Here is a 24,289-nt window from a genome sequence, read left to right as displayed (position 1 = left end):
TAATTTGTACTTCTTTAGCCCTTCACCCCTTTATCACAGCCTCCCAATCCCCCGCCCTTCTGTTCATCACCAAACTGTCCTCTGTATTTGTGAGTCTGTTTCTGATTAGTTTGTTCTTTTTGTTCCTCAGATTCCACATATAAGTGAAATCATATGGTATTTATCTTTCGCTGTCTGACTTACTTCACTCAGCATAATAACCTCTAGGCCCATCCATTTCATTGTGAATGGTAGGATTTCATTTTTTTTAATGGCTGAGTAATATTCCATTATACATATAAACCATAGTTTCTTTATCAAATCATCTGTTGATGGGCATTTAGGTTGCTTCCCTATCTTGGCTATTGTAAATTGTGCTGCCATAAATTTTGGAGTGCAAAGATCTTCATGAATTATTGTTACGAATCATTGGTTTTCTTTGGATAAATATACAGAAGTGCAATTGCTGGGTCAAAAGGAATATCCATTTTTAATTTTTTGAGAAACTTCCATACTGTTTTCCATAGCGGCTGTACCAATTTGCAATCCCACCAACAGTGTATGAGGGTTCCCTTTTCTCTGCATCCTCACCAACACTTGTTGTTTTTTGATTTATTGATGATAGCCATTCTGAGAGGTGTGGAAACTTGGTAGATTTTTCATGCAAATTTGATATTTAAGATACTGAATGTATTGATGAAAAGGCTATTCTAGTATTAAAGCAAAATACATACTTTAAACAGGCATTAAATTCCCTTGCCAAAGTATTATTTAAAATAAATAACCTAAGTTTACTCCCCACATATGATGCACATCTCCTCCCCAACTCGGCTTATCACCCTACCGCCATAACTGTACAGGTACACACAATCAAACATACTCACATAAAGAAGCAGATTTAGAGGCTAAATTCTCCCCCACTTAAATATAAAACATTGTCCCAGGACTGATTTTGCTCTGTAGCTCCTCAATATAACAGCTCATTTATCTTACAACTCTCCTAACTTAAAAACAATTTGACTTTACAGCCTTGCCACCCTGAATGTGCCTGATCTCATCTGATCTCAAAAGCTAAGCAGGGTCGGGTCTGGTTAGTACTTGGATGGGAGACCACCTAGGAATATCAGGTGCTATAGGTATTTAAAATTAATTAATTAATTAGTTAATTAATTAAAATTTTAAAAAATTAAAAAACAATTAAAATCAATTCGATAATGGTATCTTTTCAAAAGACAGAACATACTTTTTAACACCCAAAAGTAAACTAAACAAAACCACATGTAATTTCCAAAGAATAAAGTATTTTATTAATGAAGCATAAATTTGGAGAAGTCCAAGTAAAAGGAAAGAAGAAAACGAACAAAAATGTTAGACGTTAAAATAATATGTGTAACTGTAAAAGTCCTCACTTTGTCAATTTAACTTGAGTTATGGTATACATTGCCAGAGAAGATTTTCCCAAGACTTCTTACATGAGAAGCCACATATTAGTTCCATTGACTCATTTAGATATTTGCTCAACAAACAATTAGAAGTTTACTATGCACCAAGTCCTATATCCTCAGAACTGGCTCCCTCGAGAAGCTTACACTCAAGGGAGATAAATAAATATTTTATTCCATTGTGTTACATTGTCAGAATACAAACAGATTCTCCTTCCTTCAACAGGGACAAAATATAAGGCTATACTCAAGATCAATCCACGCATAACTTCTAAAGTCCAAGAGAAGCTAAAGATCAGGAACTGTAAGGAATAAAGTGAGTAAAACTAACATTACTAGACCCAAATTGGGTTCATAAAGTCATTACTATCAGAATAAAAATTTAGTGTTTAAAATAACTAAGTCCTACCCAGATCAACAAGGTAAGAAAAAGATATAAAAGGCATACAGAACATAAAATTGTCCTATATGAAGATAATATGAATGCCATGAAGAAAATTTCAAACTACAAACAACTCCTAAATAAGTGATTTTTACAAGCTCCAAGAATCAATGCACAAAAATCAACAGTATTCTAATATACTAGAAACAAACATGCAGAAACTAAAATATAAAATACAATACCATTTACAATCACAAAAACAAATTTGTTTCCATTTGACCTCTCTTAATCTTCAGCCCCACTTGAAAGGAATTACCAAAGCTGAGGAACTAAGACTGCTGCTGCAGGAGCAAGAAAATCAAGGAAATTAAATACTTAGGTATATAAATCTAACAACACAGATACAAAATATGTATGCTGAAAATTACAAAATGCCGATTAAAGAAAACGATAAAGACCTAAATAAATGAAGAGACATACTGTATTAATGGGTTAGAAGACTAGAACCGTAAAAATGCCAGTTATCCCAAAACTTATCTATAGGTTTAATGCAGGTCCTATCAAAATCTCAGCAAAACTTTTTGCAGCTATAAACAAACTTACTCTAAGGATAGTCCTATAGGTCAATGGAACGCAATCAAGAACCCAGAAATAGACCCATACAAATATGTCCAATTTATTTTTGACAAAAGCATAAAAGTAATTCAATGGACGGGAAAGAGACCTTTCAATAACTTGTGATGTACATCCATAAGTAAGATAGATAAGTCAATCAATCAATCAATCAAGAAATCAATCTCAATCTACAACTCACGCCATATGCAAAAATTAATTCAAAATGAATCTTGGATTTAAATGTATAATTAAAAACTATAAAACATTTATGAGAAAACACAGGAGAAAATCTTCAGGACCTAGGAATAGATGTAGAGTTCTTATATATGACCCAATAGCACAATCCATAAAAGAAAACAATTGGTAAGTTGAACTTCACCAAAATTAAAGACTTTGCCCTGCAAAAGACTGTTAAAAAGGATGAAAAAAAAACAAGGTAGGGAGTGGGAGAAGATATTTTAAAACCACATATTCAACAATGAAGTTATATCTAGAATATATAAAGAACCTTTAAAATTTAATAGTTAAAAAAACAATCTATCGACAAACAGGTCAGTGAATAAACAAATAGTGGTATAGTTAACCAATGGAATACGACTCAGCAAAAAAAAAGGGAAAGGAACTATTGGAATATGCAGCAATTTCCAAAGGGTCTCAAAAGCATTAGGCTTAATGAAAAAAGCTCATCTCAAAAGGTTTCAGAGTATATGGTTCCATTTATATAATATTCATGTAGAGAAGAACAGACTAGTGGTTGCAAGGAGATAAGGACAGGAGTGGGACTACAACTATGTAGCACAAGGGAGTTCCTTTGTAATGATGAAACAGTTCTGTATGTTGATTGTGGTAGCAGTCATTACACAAACTTATTCATGGAATCAAACTGTATAGAACTGCACACATACACACATACACAGTACAAACCAAATAAGTACTGTAACCTAGGCAATTATATTGTACTAATGCCAATTTCCTTGTTTCTTTGTTTTGATATTATAGTATAGTTATATGTCACCACAGGGAGAAGCTATTCGTGGGATTCTATGTACTATTTTTACAACTTCCTATGAATCTATAATTATTTCAAAATAAAAAGTTAAATAAACAAGACTAAACTTGTTTAATTTCTACATTTTCATTTTACTCTTTCCTATATATGCACTTTATTTTGTTCCCAAGATGCCCATACATCTGATGAACTTCCTTTCTGTTTGGAGTTTTGTACCCCTTTTGAAAAACAGTCCATTAATTGTGTTTGCCAGAAACAATCTCAGTCCCTCAGCTCAGGTAATTCATTTCAAGTGGGGCTAAAAATTAAGAGAGATCAATGGGCAGGGGGCGGGAGGAGGAAGTAAATAAAACTACAAAAATTACTGTCTTTTCTTTAAATCTAGGCAAATCAATTAATAGCACTTTATGTATTTTATTACAATATAAATGAAAAATCAATTAATAGCACTTTATGTATTTTATTACAATATAAATCAAATAGCACTTTATGTATTTTATTACAATATAAATTTTATACCATCAAAACAGAAAAATTCCCAACAACTTTGAAAACCAGAACATTCTGTATTCCTTTGTAATCTGCTTTTAGAATAAGTTTTGTTTTTCTCTCGCTGTTTTTTAAAGGATAAAACTAAGTTTATTAAAGACACACATACTCGCATTCCAACAGACATGCCACAAAAGAGTCCTTTCAACCCAAACACTGACATAAATAATTCAAAACTTTTAGAAACTAGAAATTCTATCATTAAATTCAAATTCCTAATATATCCCCCATGTCTTTAAAGGGCTCGATAACTTAAAATTAAAATGATTTTCATTGTAATAACTGCCCAAAGTGATTACGTTAGTGCAAAAGGAAAGCTAGGAAATCAATGACTTGAAAAATAAAAACATAAGAGAAAGAGCAGTACATTTACTTCTAGTTCGTCTTGATATTCCAAAACCCTTTTTAACAATTCATAGAGCAAGTAGACAGAAAATCAGTAAAGATTAAAAAAACCTGAACAACTGACCTGACCTAAATGACATTTGTAGAGCACGCACACAACAGCAGAATACACATTTTTTTTTAAAGTGCACATCAAACATTTACCAAAATATACCGTATTCAGTGCCATAAAACAAGAATTAATATATTTAAAAAGATTCTGTGGTGACTGACCACCATGGAATAAACTAAAAATAACAAAAGTTACATGAAAAATCTACTAATATTTGAAAACTAAATAATATAAACAACTCATCAAAGAAATCAAAAGGAAAATAAAAAAGTAGTTTAAACTGAATGAAAATGAAAACATACATGTCAAAACGTGTAGGAAGTAATTAGGTAGTACATACAGAGACATGTTTAACACTAGTTGCCTATTTTAGAAAAAAAGGACTCAATTCAGTGACTTCAGCTTCCACCTAGAAACTAGAAAGAGTAAATAAAATGCAGTTTAAGCAGCAAAAAAGAATTAGTAAAGATGAGAGCAGAAATCAGTGAAATATAAAACACACATATAGACATACAAACATAATAAATGAAATAAGAGAAATCAATCAAACCAGAAGCTAGATCTTGAGAAAATTGATAAACCATTGTTCAAATTAATTAGAGAAAAAAAAGAATAAAAAATTACCAAGATCAGTATGAAAGATAAACAATTCTGTGCCAAGAAGTTCCATAATTTATATAAAATAGATAAATTCCTTGAAAGGCATAACCTACCAAAAAGTCCTCAAGAAACACAGAAAGTCTAAATATCCATATATGTCTTAGATTGAATTTATAGTTTGAAAACTTTCCTACAAATAAAACTACAGGGTCACTAATAAATTCTACCAAGCAAGTCAATTCCAACAATATATTAAAAAGATAATACAGTATGACCATGTGGGGTTTATGCCAGGTATGCAAAGTTGGCTTAACATTTAAAAATTAACCAATGAAAAAAATCAATACAATTTACCATGTGGCAGCCTGACCCTGCCTGGCCATTTCCTGCTCAAACAAGTTCATTCCTGACTGTGCCCCCGTTCCAAGGACTCTCTGGCTGACATCAGTTTTCTCATAGCTTGCCAACCAATCAATGTTCTTCCTTATATCTATAGCTATGTAGAAATGACAAGACTGTATAAAACTGCCCATTATGTTACAATTGGGGCTCAGCCTTTGGATAAGAATTGGCTGAGCCGGTGCTGGCATCAATAAACACTGCTTCCTAATCATAGCTTCAGTGTTCCATCTTTCTGTTCAAGTATCCCACAACAGCTAAATTATCAGACTAAAAGAAGAAAAATGTTTAATATCTCAATACATGCATTAAAACATTTGACAAAATACATCATCCACTCCTGTTAAAACTCTCAGCATACTAGGAAAAGAAACTTCTTTAACTTGATAAAAGGTATCTACAATTCTAGAGTTCACATCACACTTAACTATGAAAGACTGAATGCTTTCCCCCTAAGATAAGGAACTAAGCAAGAATGCCTGCTCTCATCATTTCTATTCAGAACAGCACTGGTGCTTATAGCCATTGCAGTAAAGCAAAGCAAAGAAAGAATAAATGGCATTTGTATCTAAAGGATGCAATGAAAAGGAAAAAATATATATGGTAGAACCTACCTCATAGGACTAATGTGAGGAATAAATTAAACACTAATTATGAAGCCTTTAACACATCGAAAAAAATGAAAGGAAAAAATACAACTGTCATTATTCACAGATGATGTGATTTACATAAAAGAATCTAATATAATCAAAAAGTTATTAGAACAAGTGAGTTTAGCAAGGTTGCAGGATACATGATCAATATCGAGATATCAGTTGTACTTCTTATACACTAGCAACAAGTAATCAGAAATTGAAAATTGTACATTACCTTCAAACATTATTTAATCTAATAAGTATTATGTGAGCAGTCCAAACAGATCAAATAGCTATATTGCTGGATAAAATCTTAATTAAGTTAATTAAACTACCTATTAAAATAGTCATCTTACAGAATGGTTCTAGGTCTTTACAACCCACCCCAAGCTTAACTAAAAGAAATGTCACAGTTAATGTCACAGAATAGTTATAATAAGGAAGATTCAGACATAGTTTATAGTAGACATTACAAAGAACAAAGTCTCCCATTGCTTCTGATCTGTTCCTCTACGAAGCGAGCAGTCAGGATATTTTTCCCCCTCTTTAATTCCTGCCCTACCTTCCACCCCTGACCTACGGATGTCCTTCCCTTTTAAGAACTGGATCTCTGAAGGCGGGACGTCTCCTCCCATGTGCTCGCGCTCGCTGCACACACTGGGGCCTGGCACATCCGGGGGGCCTGGCACCTCCAGCGCACTTGGGGGCCCCTGGTATGGTCCGTGGCTCCACCTGGTGTGCAAACTCCGTGTATGAAGCAGACGTGCTAACCACTACACTATGGAGCCGCCCCCCAAGCAGTCAGAATATTAGTGAACTAAGTAAAATCAGAAATCCTCGAGAAGGCCATGAGAGTTGTGATAGAATATTTTAATAAAATAATTTTAATACATAAAATCCAAAATGTCAAAATTTCCTCCAATTCAGAGCTAAACCCTATACTAGCTTCCAAGTGTAAAGATGCAAATGAGACAAACAAGAGTTTTATTTTCAAATACAAACAGGTAAATAAAGTATAAGTAGAAATAGTGTTAAGTGCTATGAAGAAAACAGAATACGTGATGGGAGAGGAATAACGATGTCTGAGATAAAAATCTGAAAGTTAGTCATGAAAAGATGGGCAAAAGAACATATCAGATGTAGGGAAAATAAAATGCAAAGGCTTTCGATGTTCACGCAACAGAAAGACTAAGACTGATTGAATATGGTAAAAGGGGGCTTGTTGTATAACATGAGTTCAGAGAAGCAGCCAAAGACCAGATCATTATAGTACTTGGTAGGCTACAATAAGGAGCTTAAAGTTTGTGTAGTGAGAAGCCACTGGGTAATTTTAAGCAAGAGAATGACATGACCCAATATATTATTTTAATGTATTACTTTCTAAAAAAAATTGTTTTTAAACATTTTAATGTACTTACTACTTTGTGGGGAATGATTTTAAACAGGTCAAGGGAATGTGGAGAAATCAAATACGAAGCCATTGGAACTGTTCAGACTACAGAAATGGGGGTTTGAGCTAGGGTTCTAGCAGTAAAGCTTGGTGGGGGGAAAGTATATAGATTCAGAATATATTCTATACAGAGAGCCAACTAGACTAGCTCTTGGACTGAATATGAAGTGAAACACAAAAGAATCAGGAATAGCATCTTTTACCAAGATTGTGGCTCCATTTACAAGATGAAGAATGCTAGGGAAGAAATAAGTCTATCATTTTAGGCATGTTAAGATTCCATTCTCCTAACTACTTTGCTTCTAAAGAGTTAAAAACGGTTTCTTTATTCCATACTCACTAGTAGCAACCTTCAAATGGTGGGCCTCAAACACTCTTTATTCTTCAGAAGAGTACTACTTTCTACTCTTCCATATGTAAAACCACAGTCTGGAGAGCTGACTGAACAAAGTCAGTGTTAATGCATCTGACTGAGGAAGGGTGATCCTTCCTCAAGCTTTGTGTGCCTCATAAGCATCACAGTGAAAACTTGAAGAAACTCTCTAGCAGCATAGCTCTGATGATATAAACTGTATAGTCTTTTCTGTTAAAATGAAATCATCTTCCTTTCTGCTTTCAACAATTCAAGTCCACTGACAAGCATACATAACTATAATTTTACACAACATTTAGAATCCATTTGTACTTACTCTATCATTTGGATTTTTTATCCAGTAAAATCTGGTTTTATTGGGGGGAGGGATACGAATACCTAACCTTTTTACTCTTTAGATGATGTCCTGACTCTACATTCATTTCATAACTTCTGAACGCTGCCTCTAAAGGCTGAAAATGTCTTCATTAAGACAGAAGGAGCCTGCCCATACAGAGGTAAATCAATTAGAAAATTCCAATAAATGGCAAAGCCCATATTACCACAGTCACAGAGCCCTGCCCAGCTGATGCCAAGGAATGTTCTGAAAATCTATTGAAATAATAGAATAGGCAAGTATGATGGAACAGAGAAAACACTGAAATCAGAAACAAAAGAATCCCAGTCTACTACTTGTTAGCAATACCATCTTGAGCAAAATATTCATACTGTAATTGAGTAAAAACTCAAACTGCTCGCGCCATACAACAGCCAAAAAGTCAAGTAACAAAGAGTTGGGGCAAGGAAAGCGACTTTATTTGAAAAGTCAGCAAGCTGAGAAGATGGAAGACTGGTGTCCTCAAGAACCAACTTGAAAAAGTACAGAATTCAGTCTTTTATGGCAGGGGAAGGGGGAAACAGGAGAGGTCTGAATTCAGGAGGTGATTGATGACCGCAGACATGTGGACATCAGCAAGGGTTCAAAGGGGATGGCGAAACTTCTTTGCTTCTGGTCAACAACTCCAGATGCAGTGATCTCAGTTATGAAGTTCCTATAAATCTTTTGATAAACATTCATTATTTTTGTACATAACTTCTTTATCTCCTTGGGGAGGTAGTTACAAGCAGGGAGGTTATTTCAGTAATTCCTAGGATATAGGTTAGAGGCCCTTAATGATTAGCCTTATCTATGTACAGGATTAAGCAAAAGTTGCTGATCGACATGTTATGGTAACTGGGTAGGCTCGAACAAGATGGAGTCAGAAAGACTATTATTTTCCTCTATTGCAATCACACGAAATAAGACAACAGACAAATATCCAAATATATCAGTAATTACAATAAAAGTAAACAGACTAAGTACTTTAGTTAAGACAAAGATTGTCAAACTGTATGACAGGATAGATAAATAAATGGTCTGGGAAATAAAGATTTTTAAAAATAATACAGTGTAGCAAAAATTATAAGAATTCTACTTTCTAATAACAGAAAAACTGCTTGAAAACAGACATATTCAGATATGGCTGATGGAAGGTAAACTTAAAAATAATAATACTTATTAAAATAAAATATGCATATAACCTTTGGTACAGGAATCTCATTTCGGAGTATCTCTTAGGAAAAATCAATACATATAGATATGTGAATATAGATATCTATTGCAGCATGTTTGTATAACCACTAAGAGAGGAAAAGGTGAAACCATGGTACAGTAACTTTTAGAATCCCTTAAATCTTGGAGTTTCACATATCTCAGTGATTCCCAAACTTTGCTGCACATTAGAATCGACCTAGGGAGTTTTTAAAAATTCTGATTGCCAGGTCATACCCTATACCAATTAAATTTGAATATCTGTGATTGGGAGCCAGATATCAGTGTTTTTAAAGATTCTCAGATGATTTCAATGTACAGCGAAGCCTGGGAAACAATACTACACCTGTTAAAAAAAAAAAAAAGAGTCTATTGCCCTGTTTAGAGTTGCTAAGTTTAGCAAATAAAAATGCAGGATGCCCCTTGCTCTAACATTGCATTTTCCTATCTGGTTTTATGCTAAAACAGTTATTCAGAAAATTAGAGGTTAAACATTAAATGAATAAGGATATCAGACACTCAAAAACAATTCATTTTGCAAATATTTACAGAGAAACCACTACATGCCATGCACTGTACTATGCTCTATAATCCAAGTGTAAAGAGAAACAAGCGCTCAAAGACTAGAAGATGAGAAAAGAAGGTACATAATAATATCATCACTTACTTATTTACTAGAGTTTACTATGTACAGAGCATTGTTCTAAAAACTTTACATATACAAATTCACTTGATAATTAAAAGATAAACAGAGTAACTACTTTAGATATTTTTATTCCCATCTGACAAAGAAGGAAAAGAGTTATAGAGAGTTAAGTAATCTGCCCAAGGTAATGCACAGTGGCAGCTGGTTTAAGCATTCAATCTTTATTCATGTTCTTGGAATCTACTACCTATATGTAATAATAATTTTTTTCTACCACCTAAATATAGTAATACTAATGGCATACCACCTATATATAGTAATAACTGTGGTACAAATAAGGTTAAGCAACTGTTCAGGATGGGGGAGTCACAGAATTCTTCACAACAGAAGGAATCATTGAGCTGGATCTTAAAAGGTACAGAGAAGTTGACCAGGACAATCTAAGCAAAAGGATAAACATATGTGATTCCATATTAGACTCGAAGAAAGTCACATCAAACACTTTGATTTCCCACTTGAAAACAATTTATTAAATGAAGTTTAGAGAACAACTGCTATTTGCTACTTATTTTTCAAAAGAACTCTAACTTACATTTTACATATGCAAATTTAAAAGTAAGGTATAATAAATGCTATAGTTACATGTATTTTAATGAGTCAGAGAACTGTGAATAATGGAATTTTTGAACTATAAGAGATGGTTTCCAGGAAAATCTCAAAAGTAGGTAAAAAATTAGCAGTGCTTTGATTGAAACTGTAATATGATTCAACATAAAGCAATGCATAGTCAAAACCATGTATAAATAAGCTCAATGATCATCCTCTGTACCCCAAACTGCAGAATCATCATGAACTATGTCAACAGGCTCCCTTGTTCTCTTTTGTCCACATGGGTTCAGCCTATTGGTAGTATCAGCAGGAGGTCAGAGAAAGAAAAGAGGGTAAGGGAGAGAATGGAGGCAACGTATTCTCCTGTGTTGGTCTATGCAGGGTCATGTTAGCCTGGCTGCATCCCATTACCATACATCATGCCAATTGTCAGGTTGCATTCTACACACAGCCCCCTCTGTCTCCCAAGTTCCAAGCATCACATCCTCCTCTCACTCCCCAACCCTAGATAACAGCACCAGGCAACTTATTAAGCATAAAGTAATATGTGTATGTTGCCATTTTTCTACACTCTGCCCATATTCCTTTATTATAATCTCATCGTTTGTTGTTACCTGCCAGGATCCTGACTAATATGTGGAATAAATGTATTTTCATCTTTATCTGTCTGCTCTAAAGAAGAGAATTTTCTTTCAACTCACAGAGAAATTGTGATGTAATCAAAACAAAGTCAAACTCTCTCAATATGTAATCCTGATCAATAAATCCAGCCAGAAGGTGCAACTGAAATAATCCAACCTGCCAGATTTTTCTCTCCACTTACTTACAAGTCTTGAAAAAGACTTCAGAGTCAGATCTGCCTGGTTTTTAATTCCTGCTGTAACATTCACTTACTGTCCTACAACAAAGTGTTTAACTTTGTTTTGTTCACTCTTGTATTCCAGGCACCTAGTACAGTGGTGATACATAGTAGGTGTTTCATAAATATTTATGGGATAATGGACAAACGAACAAATTTCTGCAGGCCTGACTTTCCTCACCTGTAAAATAGGATAATTATATCTACCTCACAAAATTCTAAAAAAAAAAACCAGTGAATTTTAGTTCTCTAACTCAACTCAAATATCTAATAGTCTTATTATTTACAAGAAAGAATGTACCAATATCATACTTTTAATCTCTCCTCAACACTATCATGTATGCATAGCAATACATGACATTAATGGCCCAATTAAAAGACTTTCCACACAAGATTTAAAACAGAGAACAGAACAAAACCTGTAGTTATAATTTTTAACTGGTGATTTAATACCATTTTGCATATATAAAACTTTATATATAACTTGCATAAGCATTCTATCATGTATCCTAAGCTTCAATAAATTCAATATGGAATCTTTCAAGAGTCATAATCAGTCGACTAATTTATCTTAAAACTTTTAATTTTAAATGCCTTTTTAAAATATGAAAACCACCTTTTTAAAGGTTGTACACCTTAAACTCTTTAAAATGTTCAACAATCCAAGATAAAATTCAACTCCAACACTGTTCAAGCAAAACAATTAGTCCGTTCTTTTGCTTCTCTATTAAGGATGTTCTTGAGAAGAAGAAACTAGGCTGCTAACATCCTATTCAATCTCACAAAATTCTCCCAACTTTTATTTTTAAATCTCTTACAAAACATTACTCTCAAACATTTGAAAAGACACTAGGTGGCATTAGAAACATGTTCCTCTTATGAAAACTAAACAGTGAAAAGGATGGCAATTCTCAAGTTAATAGGCAGAGAATGAATGCACTTAATCTAAACTCCTAAAATCTTACTTTGTTGAATACTTCACTATTTATACTTTTTGCCCTTTCACACATTAATTTTCATGCTTCCCTACATTCCTTTTTGTACTTTCATGCATGATTTAATCCACAGCTTCCAAATCCCTATCTAAAGCTCTAAAACTGATCTCCTTTTCTCTAGATGTTTATCTCAAACTCTTAAAAGGATATCTAACAAATGGACAGCCACATGCAAAAGAATAAACTTGGACCTCCCTACTCTACTTGACACCATATACAAAATTAACTCAAAATGGATCCATGAAGGAAATATAGAAGCTAAAACCATAAAACTCATAGTAGAAGGCATAGGTGTAAATTTTCATGACCTAAGACCTAGCAAAGGATTCTTAAATATGAGACCAAAAACAAAAGCAGCAAAAGTAAGAAATAGATAAATTTGATTTCATCAAAAATTGTATGCATCACATAAAAAAAAATACTTAAGAATGATTTTAACCAAGGAGGTAAAAAACTTGTACTTGAAAAATTATGACACTGAAGAAAGAAAGTGAAGAATATACAAATAAATGGAAGCATATACTATACTCACGGATGGGAAGAATTAACATTGTTAAAATATCTAAAGTATCCAAAGCAATCTATAGATTCAATGCAATTCCTATCAAAATATCAATGGAATTTTTCAGAAAACTAGCACAAATAATCCTAAAATTTATATGGAACCAAAAAGACCCCAAATAACCACAGCAATCTTGAGAAAGAACAAATTTGGAAATATGACCCTACCCAAAATTAAACTATACTGCAAGGCTACAGTAATCAAAACAGCATAGTACCAGCAAAAAAACACACAAAGGGCAATGGAACGGAATAGAGAACACAGAAATAAACTCATGTCTACATAATCAATTAATCTCTGACAATGGAGGCAAGAATAAACATTGGATAAAAACAGTCTATTCAATAAATGGTGGTAGGAAAACTGAACAAATACATGCAAAAAAAAATGAAATTAGACCACCTTCTTATACCTTATACAGGAATAAACTCAAAATGCATTAAAGACTCAAATTAAAGACTCGATACCACAAGCCTCTGAGAAGAAAATAGGCAGTAAACTCTTTGACATTGCTCTTAGTAATATTTTTTCTGTTATATATCTTTGAACAAGAAAAACAAAAAAAAAAAAAGATGAACAAATGGAACTACACCAAACTAAAAAGGTTTTGCACAGCAAAGGAAACCATCAATACAAAATAAAAAAACAACCTACCAATTGGGAGAAGATAGTCTCCAACGATACATCAATAAGGGATTAACATCCAAATTTAAAAAGAACTCATAAAACACGTGCGCGCGCGCGCGCACACACACACACACACACACACACACAACCAATCCAATTAAAAAATTGGCAGAGGGCCTGAACAGACATTTTTCCAAAGAGGACATACAGATGGCCAACAGACATGTGAACAGATGCTCGACATCACTAACCATCAGAGATATACAAATTAAAACTAAAATGACACATCACCTCACACCTGTTGGAATGGCTATCGCCAATAAATTAACAAGCAACAAGTGTTGACGAGGACGTGGAGTAAAGGGAATACTTGTGCACTGTTGTGGGACTACAGACTGATACAGCCACTATGGAATGCAGTATGGAGGTTCCTCAAAAAATTAAATATATAACTACCTTTCGACCTCGCAATTCCACTTTTGAGTATTTATCTGAAAAAGTCCAAAACACGAATTGGAAAAGATACATGCACCCCTATGTTCACTGCAGCGCAACTTACAATAGCCAAGATATGGAAGTGACCTAAGTGCCCATCAATAGACGATTAGATAAGGAAGTGGTACATATATACAATGGAATATCACTTGGCCATAAAAAAAAGAAAGAAATCTTGTCATTTGTGACAACACAGACCTAGAGGGTATTATACTAAGTGAAATAAGTTGCAGAGAAAGACAAATACCATATGATCTCAGAGGGAGAATCTAAAGAACAAAAAAATAAACAAACAAACAGAAACAGACTTATAAATACAAAGAACAAGTTGATGGTTGCCAGATGAGATGGGGGGTTACAAGGCTGGGTGAAAAGATGAAGGGATTAAGAAGTACAAATTGGTTGTTACAAAATAGTCACAGCATAGGGAATATAGTCAATAAAATTATAATAATAAAATGCCAGGTGAGTACTAGGCCAATTGGAGGGATCACTTTGTAAATTATATAAATTTCTAACTACTATGCCATACACCTGAAACTAATATAAAATACTTAGACATAGACATTTCTCTAAAGATATATAAATGGCCAAAAAAGCACACAAAAAGATGCTGAATATCATTAGTCATTAGGGAAATGCAAATCAAAACCATGAGATACTACTTCACATTTACCAGGACAGTATAATTTGAAAAACAACAATTTTTTAAAAACAGAAAATATAGTGTCGGCAAGTATGCAGAGAAATTTAGAACATTCATACATTGCTGGTGAGAATGTAAAATGGTGCAGTCACTGTGAAAAAGTTTGCAATTCCTTAAAAAGTTAAAGACAGAATTATCATATGATTCCTCAATGCCATCCCTAGGTATATACCCAAAAGAACTGAAATAGGTACTCAAACGTGTACATGTACACACACGTTCACAGCAGCACTATTCATGGCAGCCAAAAGGTGTAAACAACCCAAATGCTATCGAAAGATGAATGGATAAACAAATTATGTTATGTACATACGACGATATATTATTCAGTCACAAAAAATAATGAAGTATACTGATACATGCTAGAATGTGGTGACCATCCAAACATTATGTTAAATAAAACAAGTCAGACACAAAAGGTCTCATGTTATATGATTCCATTTATATGAACTATCTAGAATAAATCAATAGATACAGAATGCATAATATTATTGTCTCCAGAGGCTCAGTGGAAGGGGAAGGGGGAGAAGGGCTAAATGGGTTTATTTTGAAATGATGGAAATGTTTTACAACCAATTAGAGGTGGTGTTTGAACAATATTGTGAATGTAGTAAAAACTACTGAATTGTTCACTTTAAAATAGTTAATTTTACATTATGTGAATTTCATCTCAATAAATTATTTTTCAAAGGGTATCTATACCAAATAAATGACCTGTCATCAATATGCTAAAAATCAAACTCATTAATTTCCTCTCCCAAACATGTTCCTTTCCCTGTACACCCAATTTCAATTAAAGGTACCATAACCTATCCCAAAGTGAAAAACTGAAATCCATTCTTATTTCTAAATTCTCTTTTACCTAATCCAGCAGTTTTCCAAGAGTGTAAACTGTGTTATAAGTAATTGCTACTATTACTAGTTAAAGTACCTAAAAGCATGAAGAAAAAGATTAACATTTAGTTCATATTTAAAACAAATTTTGGCACTATGTTACTTTACATGGATTGTTTCACTGTCCTAATAACTCTGAGGAAAGTTCTATAATTATCTTGATTATAAAGATGAGAAAACAGATGACTAAAGAGGTTCAGTGACTTCCCTAGGATTATATATAATTACTAAATGGCAGGATGAGGACATTGAACACAGGTCTACAGCCTGAGCTACTATTTATTTCTTTTATAAAGTAGAAGGCATTCACAACCATTTCATTTGCATATATTTTCCTGAGTAGGAATGAAAAAGTAGAAATTAATGGATAAGCCCAAAGGAGTTGACTGCAAATATCACTTATCATGACTTCTAAATTTCTATCTCCAAAGAGTTAGTGATATTCTTTAAAATCCCAAAACAACGAATCTGTTAATATCTCTTTAACAGTTTAGCACTATTGCTTGACAACTCACCATTCCACCCCCTTGCAGACACACTTCAATTTGTCCCAACCCCCCAAATTTTTTTTGATAAATCAAAATTTTTCTTCTTATGGTTTATACTTTGTGTTCTATGAAACCTTTGCTTCACCCGAAATCACAAAGATTTTCTCCTATGTTTTCCTCTACATGTTTTATGATTTTAGCTCTTATATTTGGTCAATTATCCATTTCAAGTTAATTTTTATATATGTCACGGAGTAAAGGTCAAGGTTCATTTTTTCCTCATGTGAATTATTCCAGCACCATTTGTTGGAAAGACTATCTTTTCTCCATTAAATTATCTTGACAGATTTGTGTATTTCTGGTCTTTCTATTCTGTCTGAATGATCCAAGAATCTGTCCTTACACCAATGCCACACCACACACTGTCTTGATTACTGTACCCTTTATAGAAAGTCATAAAATCAAGTGGGGTGATTCCTCCAACTTTGATATTGTTTTTCAATATTGTTTTGGTTATTCTAGGCCCTTTGCACTTCAATATAAATCTGAATAATCTTGTCACTTTGACAAGATTGGGACTGATTGGGACTGCGTCAATTCTATAGATCAACAAAAAGAATTTACATCTTAATATACTAAGTCTTCCAATCCATGAACATATTATATCCCTCCATTCATTTAGGTCTTCTTTAATTTGTCTAAGTAATGTTAGTAGTTTAAGACGTACTAGTTTTACATATGATTTCTGAATTTTTTATCTTTAATTATTTCATATTTTAAGCTATTGTAATAATAATAATAATTTTTAAATTTTGATTTCTAATTGTTCATTGTTAGTATAGAGAAATACGATTGACTTTTACCTATTTTTTCATATATTGATTTTTGTAAAAAACAGATACAAAAATGAAAATAAGAACCACAGAAATGGAGAAAATATTTAGAAAGCATATATCTGATACATAACTTCTATCTAGAATATACAAAGAACATTTAAGACTCAATAACAAGACAACCAAAAATTTTTTAACGGACAAAAGATTTAAACAGACGCTTCATCATAGAATATATATGAAATGGTAAATAACCACACAAAAAGTAATTAAACCTCATTTGTCATCAGGGATATGCAAATTAAAACCACAGTGAGATACCCCTACACGTCTACTAGGATGGCTAAAATTAAAATGATAATATCTAGTTCTGGCAAGGATGTGGAGCAACTGCTGGTAGAAATGCCAAGAATGCTACTTTAGAAAACAGTTTAGCAGTTTCTCATAAAGATAAACACACACTTAACATATATCCCAGCAATCTCATTCCTATGTGTTTACCTAGTAGAAATGAAAGCATAAGTCCAAACAAATACTTGAACACACACTTTCCTAGCAGCTTTATCCATAACAGGTAAAAACTAGAAACAATCCAAATGATCGTCAACTGGTGAATAGATAAACAAAGTCTGATACATCCAGGCCAGTGGAATACTTTCAGCAATAAAAAGACACTACTGATAATGCAAAACGACATGGATGAATCTCAAAACCATTATGCTAAGTGAAAAAGGGAGATATAAAGGATTAATACTGTATAATTTCATTTATATAAAATTCTGGAAAAGACAAAAACTAGAGTGCCAGAAAGCAGCAGATCAGTGATTGACAAGGGCTGCGGCTGGGTGGAGAGAACAAACTGCAAATAATAATAGGGAACATTTTGGGATAACAGAAATTTCTATACCATGATTTTCTGTATCTATATCATGATTGTGGTGGTCATAACACAACTTTAAACATCTGTGAAAATTCATCAACTTGTACGAGTAAACTTTATTCTATGTAAATTACACTTCAATAAAAGTGATTAAGATATATAGATATTTCCAACTCACAGAAAATGCAAAGCTACAGCTACAGAAAGGTAAGAACAAAAGGGGGAAGTTGCTGAATTTGGAATCTCTTTACAACACAGAAATAGGCCAAACAAATATCTATGGGTGTTTCTCCTTGGAGCCATATGTAAAAATTAAAAAATAATCAAAACAGTTAAGAATGATGAATCCAGCATCCATTTATGATAATAATTCTCAGCAAAGGGGGAATAGAGTGAACATAATAAAGGCCATATATGACACACCTACAGCTAACATCACATGCAATGGGGAAAAGCTAAAAGCATTTTCCTTAAGATCAAGAACAAGACAAGGATGCCCACTTTCACCACTTCTGTTAAACCTGTGATGGAAGTCCTAGCCACAGCAATCAGACAAGAAAGAGAAATAAAAGGTATCCGAATTAGAAAAGAAGAAGTTAAACTCCTGTTATTTACAGATGACATGATACTATATAGAGAGAATCCTAAAGATTTCACCAAAAACCTATTAAAACCGATCAATGAATTCAGTAATGTAGCAGGATACAAAGTTAATATTCAGAAGTCGGTTGCATTTTTATACACCAATGATGTGCTGTAGGTTATGGTCACCTTTTAATAATTGGTAAAAGGGAGAATTTGTGACGTGAGACCAAGTTGTGCTGAATGGACTGTTAGGATGACACAAGGTTGGTGCCATCGGCCCAAATTTCTATCGTAAATGCTTTAAAGGGATGACAGTCTTGGTGCCGTGAACCAAGTGCTCCATTCTTCCTCCTCCTAGGAGATGACAGCTTGGTTCTGAAGGGCAAGGTCTTAATTTTTCTTTCTAAAAGTAATTAGATTCAAGTCTAAAAAAGTAATTCTTTTACAAATTCACATGTAAAAAAGATAAATAACCCAATTTTTTAAGTAGGCAAAGAATCTGAATAGACATTTCTTCAAAGAAGATATACGAATGTCCAATAATTACATGAAAAGATGCTCAGTATTATTAGTCACTAAGAAAATGCAAATCAAAACCACAAGACACCACTTCAGACTCAGCAGAATGGCTAAAATCAAAGACAGACAACAGCAAATATTGGTGAGGATGTAAAGAAATCAAAACCTTCGGACACTGCTAATAGGAATACAGATGGTACAGCAGCTTTGGAAAACAGCCTGGCAATTCTTCAAATGATTAAACATAGTGTTACCACATGACTCAGCAATTCCACTCCTAGGTATACACCCAAGAAAAATTAAAACATGCCCACATAAAAATCTGTAAACAAATGTTCATAGTAGCATTATTCATAATAATCAGAAAACAGAAATAACCCAAATGTACATCAAACTGAGAAATAGAAAAAATGTAGTTTATCCAAACAATAGAATACTATTCAGCAATAAAAAGGAATGAAGTACTGATACAGGCTACAACATGGATGGACCTTGAAAACATCCTGCTAAGTGAAAGAAGCCAGACATAATAAGCCACATATTATATGATTCAATTTATATGAAATGTATAGAATAGGCAAATCTATGTTGGCAGAAAGTAGATTAGTGGTTACATAGGGCAGGGTAGGAGGGAATGGGGTGGAAGGATAAGAAGGCAACAGATAAAGGGTACAGGGATTCTTTCTAAAGTGATAAAAATGTTCTAAAATTGACCACCAGGATGGTTGCAGGTATCTGTGAATGTTCTAAAAGTCACTGAATTATACAGTTTAAGTGGTTGAATTGTATGCATCATGTGTGAATTATATCTCAATCAGTTTCTTTTAAAAAATAATTTAGGAATACTCTACTTCAGTTTGCATAGGCTAGGACTCCAGCAAACTCAGTCCAGGTGTTCCCTCTGCAACTTTAAAATGAAACATTCAGCTTTACCTTACTGAAAGTAATTCTAAAAAGTGTGCATGTTAGAATCTCATGTAATGTCTTAAAGAACATAGAGATGCCTGAGATCACCCATCCCAGACCCACTACATCAAAATCTCTATGATAGTATATGTAAGCTATGAATGTATTAATGTATGAATGTATGTGTGTGTGTGTGTATTTTAAGTTCTAGAGGTTAAAGAAGGGAGAGATGGAACCTTAACAGACATGTTGAGAACAAGTGGAGAAATTTGAATACTGTCCCTATGTTAAATGCTATTATTAAACTGAAATTAAACTTTTGGATCTGCATATATTGTGGTTATTGAGGAGACTGCCCTTGATCTTAGGAGAAATACTTAAGGGTGAGGCATCATGATGTGTGTAACTTGCTGTTAAATGTTTTAGGGAAAAAAAAAATATACATATATATAGATTAAACAAATGTGGCAAAAGATAAAGTTACAACTAAATTGGTCAATCTAAGTAAGCTTATATGGGTATTCATTATACCATTCTTTCCATTTTCCTGGAGGTTTGAAATTTTCAAAATAAAAAGTTGAGGAGGGGGGAAATTTCACAAATGATCCTGAGTCACAAACTTCAGGTCTTATGAGGAAATATTTTGGTCCAAAAGTTAACTTCCCATCTGTTCTAAGAAGACTTTTTCCCCTATCCCCACTTCAGAATGGACAAATAAACAAGGCTTTCTACTCTTTATATGCCAACTCAAAAGATTTATAATCCCAAAAAGTAGATAAGATTACATTTTTATAGAAAAAGTTTTTATTCTTGCATCCTGAAAATTACTAGTGTGCCTTGCTCTATGGATAGAAAGAAGAGTGTTAGATTAGCAGAAAGTCATTGGATATCTTAAGTGAAGCGACAGAGCCACTGAGGGTAAAAGGGTACGAGATGCAGTCAAAGGCAGAAAACAACCTGCCCAGACTACACAGCTTGACCTTTGTTAGGTCCTGTCACACAAAGCCTAGATAATGAAAAGGTCCATTTTTTAATCTAACACAAAGTAAAGTGCCCACTATGTGCAAAACAGGTTCTCTATCCTCATGTACTAAATATGTATACCACAGAGCTGTACACAGAAGCAACATGACTTCACAAGATTCTATAAGAAAGCTCTTCTCGGGAAATGTATTCATTAAAGTAACTGAATCTTTTTCATAACTCTCAGTATCAGTAACAGCATAAGTAAGCAATCAGAATATATTCAATTAAATTCCATTCTTTTTCTATACTTTGCTTTGAGAAATAAAACTATCCAAATCCTAAAAAGGAAAATAATAGATGTGACAATGACAAATGACAATCAAGGATTTGCTCATAAAGCAAGGGACCATCTTGACTTACACTTACCAAGCCAGCAGTAAGAGAAGGTGCAGACTGTCCAAGGGACTGGTTCCTCATTCGAACCAGGTTTGATGCTTCTCCTGAAGACTGCCAAGTCACCTGTCCCACACTGCTATGTACACTGCTGGACAAGGGGAGCAGCTGCTTACCTTCAAACATAAAGTTTTGAAAATATTTGTAATTATTTAATAATTAACAAATTAAAAAATACAATGATATCAAGTGGATAAAAGTATATTGATTCAAAACAAATTGAAGTTCTTCCACATTCATTTTAGAATCTGTAGCCCTTTAAAAATTCCAACCTGATACCCAATCAAGCAGCTAGGAGTTTTTCAGTCTCTTCCATCCTACTAGTTTCTCAACAACTCAATGCAACATGACTGGAGCTAACAGACCCTCTTAAACAAGTTTGGCCCTTAGGTTTTCAGAAGACAAACACTGTCTAAATCACTACTGCTCCCACAAGACTTCATGTGTTCTAGCCAGGACTGACTGCCTCAATCCCACTGAAAGACTACAAGAAAGTCACTTATAAAGACTGAGTATCTAGAATTGCAATGGCTTTCAAACTGAAGTGCAATTCTTATTTCAACCACTTCCCTCACACCATTCTTCACATTGCTGCTAGTGATCTAACCAAAACAAATGTGGTAATGTTACTCCCTTCCTTAAAAACTTCTGATGAGTCCCTACTGTTTAAAGAATTAAACCAAACTTCTAAAATACTAAAAGGATTCTCCATAAATCCAGTCTCATCACCTTCTACTCCTGCATACCCATTCACTCACTGAACTTCAATATTATGCCCTGCACTTTCACCTGGCTTTAATCATCCAATTCACTTGAAAAACTATCCTCCTCCTGGCAAAAGTCTACTTGTCATGGAAATACACACATAAAAAAAGGTATGAGCAAAAGGATGTTTTGGTTTAGGTTCTGCTACTACATACACATCCTTTTATTGTAAACAAAAGGTGATGAAACTTATTTGGAGGGCATTTAGCAAAACTTATTAACATTTTAACTTGAATATGTTTAGACCGAATATTCCCCTTATAGGACTGCAGTATTTAAAAAAAAAAAAAAAAAACAGAATGTTTACCTTATCAATGCTCACTATAATAAAACTAGAAATAAATGTTCACTACAACTTAAAGAAATTATAATATCTTCACATAATGAAATACTGAACCCAATGAAAATATTGAAGCAGCTCAACATATAGTCAAGAAAAATGTTCAACATTTCCTATTGAGTGAAAAAAGACAGGAAGTATGTAGCATTTAATCCTATTTTTGATTTTTAAAATAAAAAGTTTGTGTATATTTATATAAATGTTTAATGTATATTTAAATATAATATAGTATACATAAGTGATTCGGAAGGAGGGAAACAAGAAAGTAAAGATTGAGGACTTTTCACTTGCATAATGCATGTTTTTGAACTCAAATTTTTCTAACTAGCACATTTTACTTTTTTAATCAGAAACATGCAATATTTTTTGAAAATCTAGTTATCTTTGTCTGCTCTCAAATGTATGCTTAACTGAGAAGCCTTTCCATACCCTCCACATGCACACGCACAAAATAATGATGCTCTGCTCAAAACTTTCATAAACCCAGAGTAGAGCCCACATGCTTTCTTCTTCTCTTCCTTCTTCAAATGTTGCCAAATTCTCCAGATGATCTGGCTACTCTTCATCCATATACATCAAAGGAAAGCTAGCTTGTTAACTTACCTATCCGCATATACAAAGGCTAATATTATACTCTATCTTTCTTCAAGATAAGGGTCCGCCAGGGGAAAAGGCTTACACAACTTCAGAAGATACCCATTTGAACATATACTAGTTAGGGCTTGCTTGAAGTGTACCAAGGACTGCCAAGAATTTGAGGAAAACAAACAACATAAAAGAGAAATAAAAATATGCACAAATGGAGCAACTAATCCTCTGGTAAACAAATAACTCAGGAAAAAAAAAAAAACTTTAAAGTTCTCATTAATATTCTTACGATGATTCGAGAGACTATTGTATAAAATATTCCCAGTTAGAGACGGCTGGCTGACCATATACTTTTTATCTTTTGTCCCACGGGAAACTCTATTAAAATGAGAATAAAGAAGTAACAAATAAACAAAGGCTATGATGAGAACGAGGGGATGCAAGAGCCAGTGAAGGAATGTGAGAGCCTCTATGTGGATGAACAAATTATTGCTGGGAAAATCTAAAGCAAACAGGTGAATCATAACCTGTGGAACTAGACAAAGAAAGACACAAGGTATCAGTTAAATGGGTTATCAGGCTGGCCTGCAAAATCTCAGGTAAGTTCAGTACTCAGAAATGCAAAATACCTAAGAGAACTTAAAGTAAGACATAAGGCTGAAATCAGATTAACTGAAAAGCTATAGTCAAAACAGTCAAACACAACCATATTCACACACTGTACCACCCAGTAGCCAGGCCACTACTTCATAGGATAGAAGGGATATAGCATCTCAGAGCAAAGCAATGGATTCTCGTTGTTAGGTGCGCTAAAGAAAAAGAGTTGATTCAGAAACAAGAGAAAACTTAAACAAAAAAGTTTTTGATCCAAAAATCAAAACTCTATTTACTCACAGAGGATTAGAAGATAAACACATATTAAAAGAAGAATCCCACTGGTGTCCGAATCAAAGTTGTGACAGAAACAAGGAGTGGCAGCAAAGAAAAATCGCCTGGGATCTAGAGGAACAAGCCATACGACTAGGGAGAAATCCAAGAAAACACCCTGCAACAGCAGTAGGTAAAATGGGTGAGGACGCGGGGCTGCCTGGTCCTAGTGACTGAGTGAGACAG

The 24,289-nt window shown here is 33.7% G+C and overlaps 1 protein-coding gene and 1 pseudogene across 12 annotated transcripts in view; one reads left to right on the top strand and one right to left on the bottom strand.

Annotated features, from left to right (window-relative positions):
• The window catches only part of MAST2 (microtubule associated serine/threonine kinase 2), a 168,168-nt gene that overhangs the window by 118,688 nt on the left and 25,191 nt on the right, over window positions 1-24,289 (bottom strand). For all 12 annotated transcript variants that reach the window (XM_036233328.1, XM_036233329.1, XM_036233330.1 and 9 more), the window contains exon 3: window positions 21,457-21,599. In XM_036233328.1, the coding sequence (XP_036089221.1) occupies window positions 21,457-21,599 (143 nt within the window). The remainder of the gene's footprint in view (window positions 1-21,456; window positions 21,600-24,289) is intronic.
• On the top strand, window positions 1,000-1,118 carry LOC118606612 (annotated as a pseudogene).

This window comes from Rousettus aegyptiacus, unplaced genomic scaffold (assembly GCF_014176215.1).
Source record: "Rousettus aegyptiacus isolate mRouAeg1 unplaced genomic scaffold, mRouAeg1.p scaffold_m13_p_1, whole genome shotgun sequence".
Lineage (NCBI taxonomy): Eukaryota > Metazoa > Chordata > Mammalia > Chiroptera > Pteropodidae > Rousettus > Rousettus aegyptiacus.
This window is presented reverse-complemented; position numbering and strand designations above follow the sequence as displayed.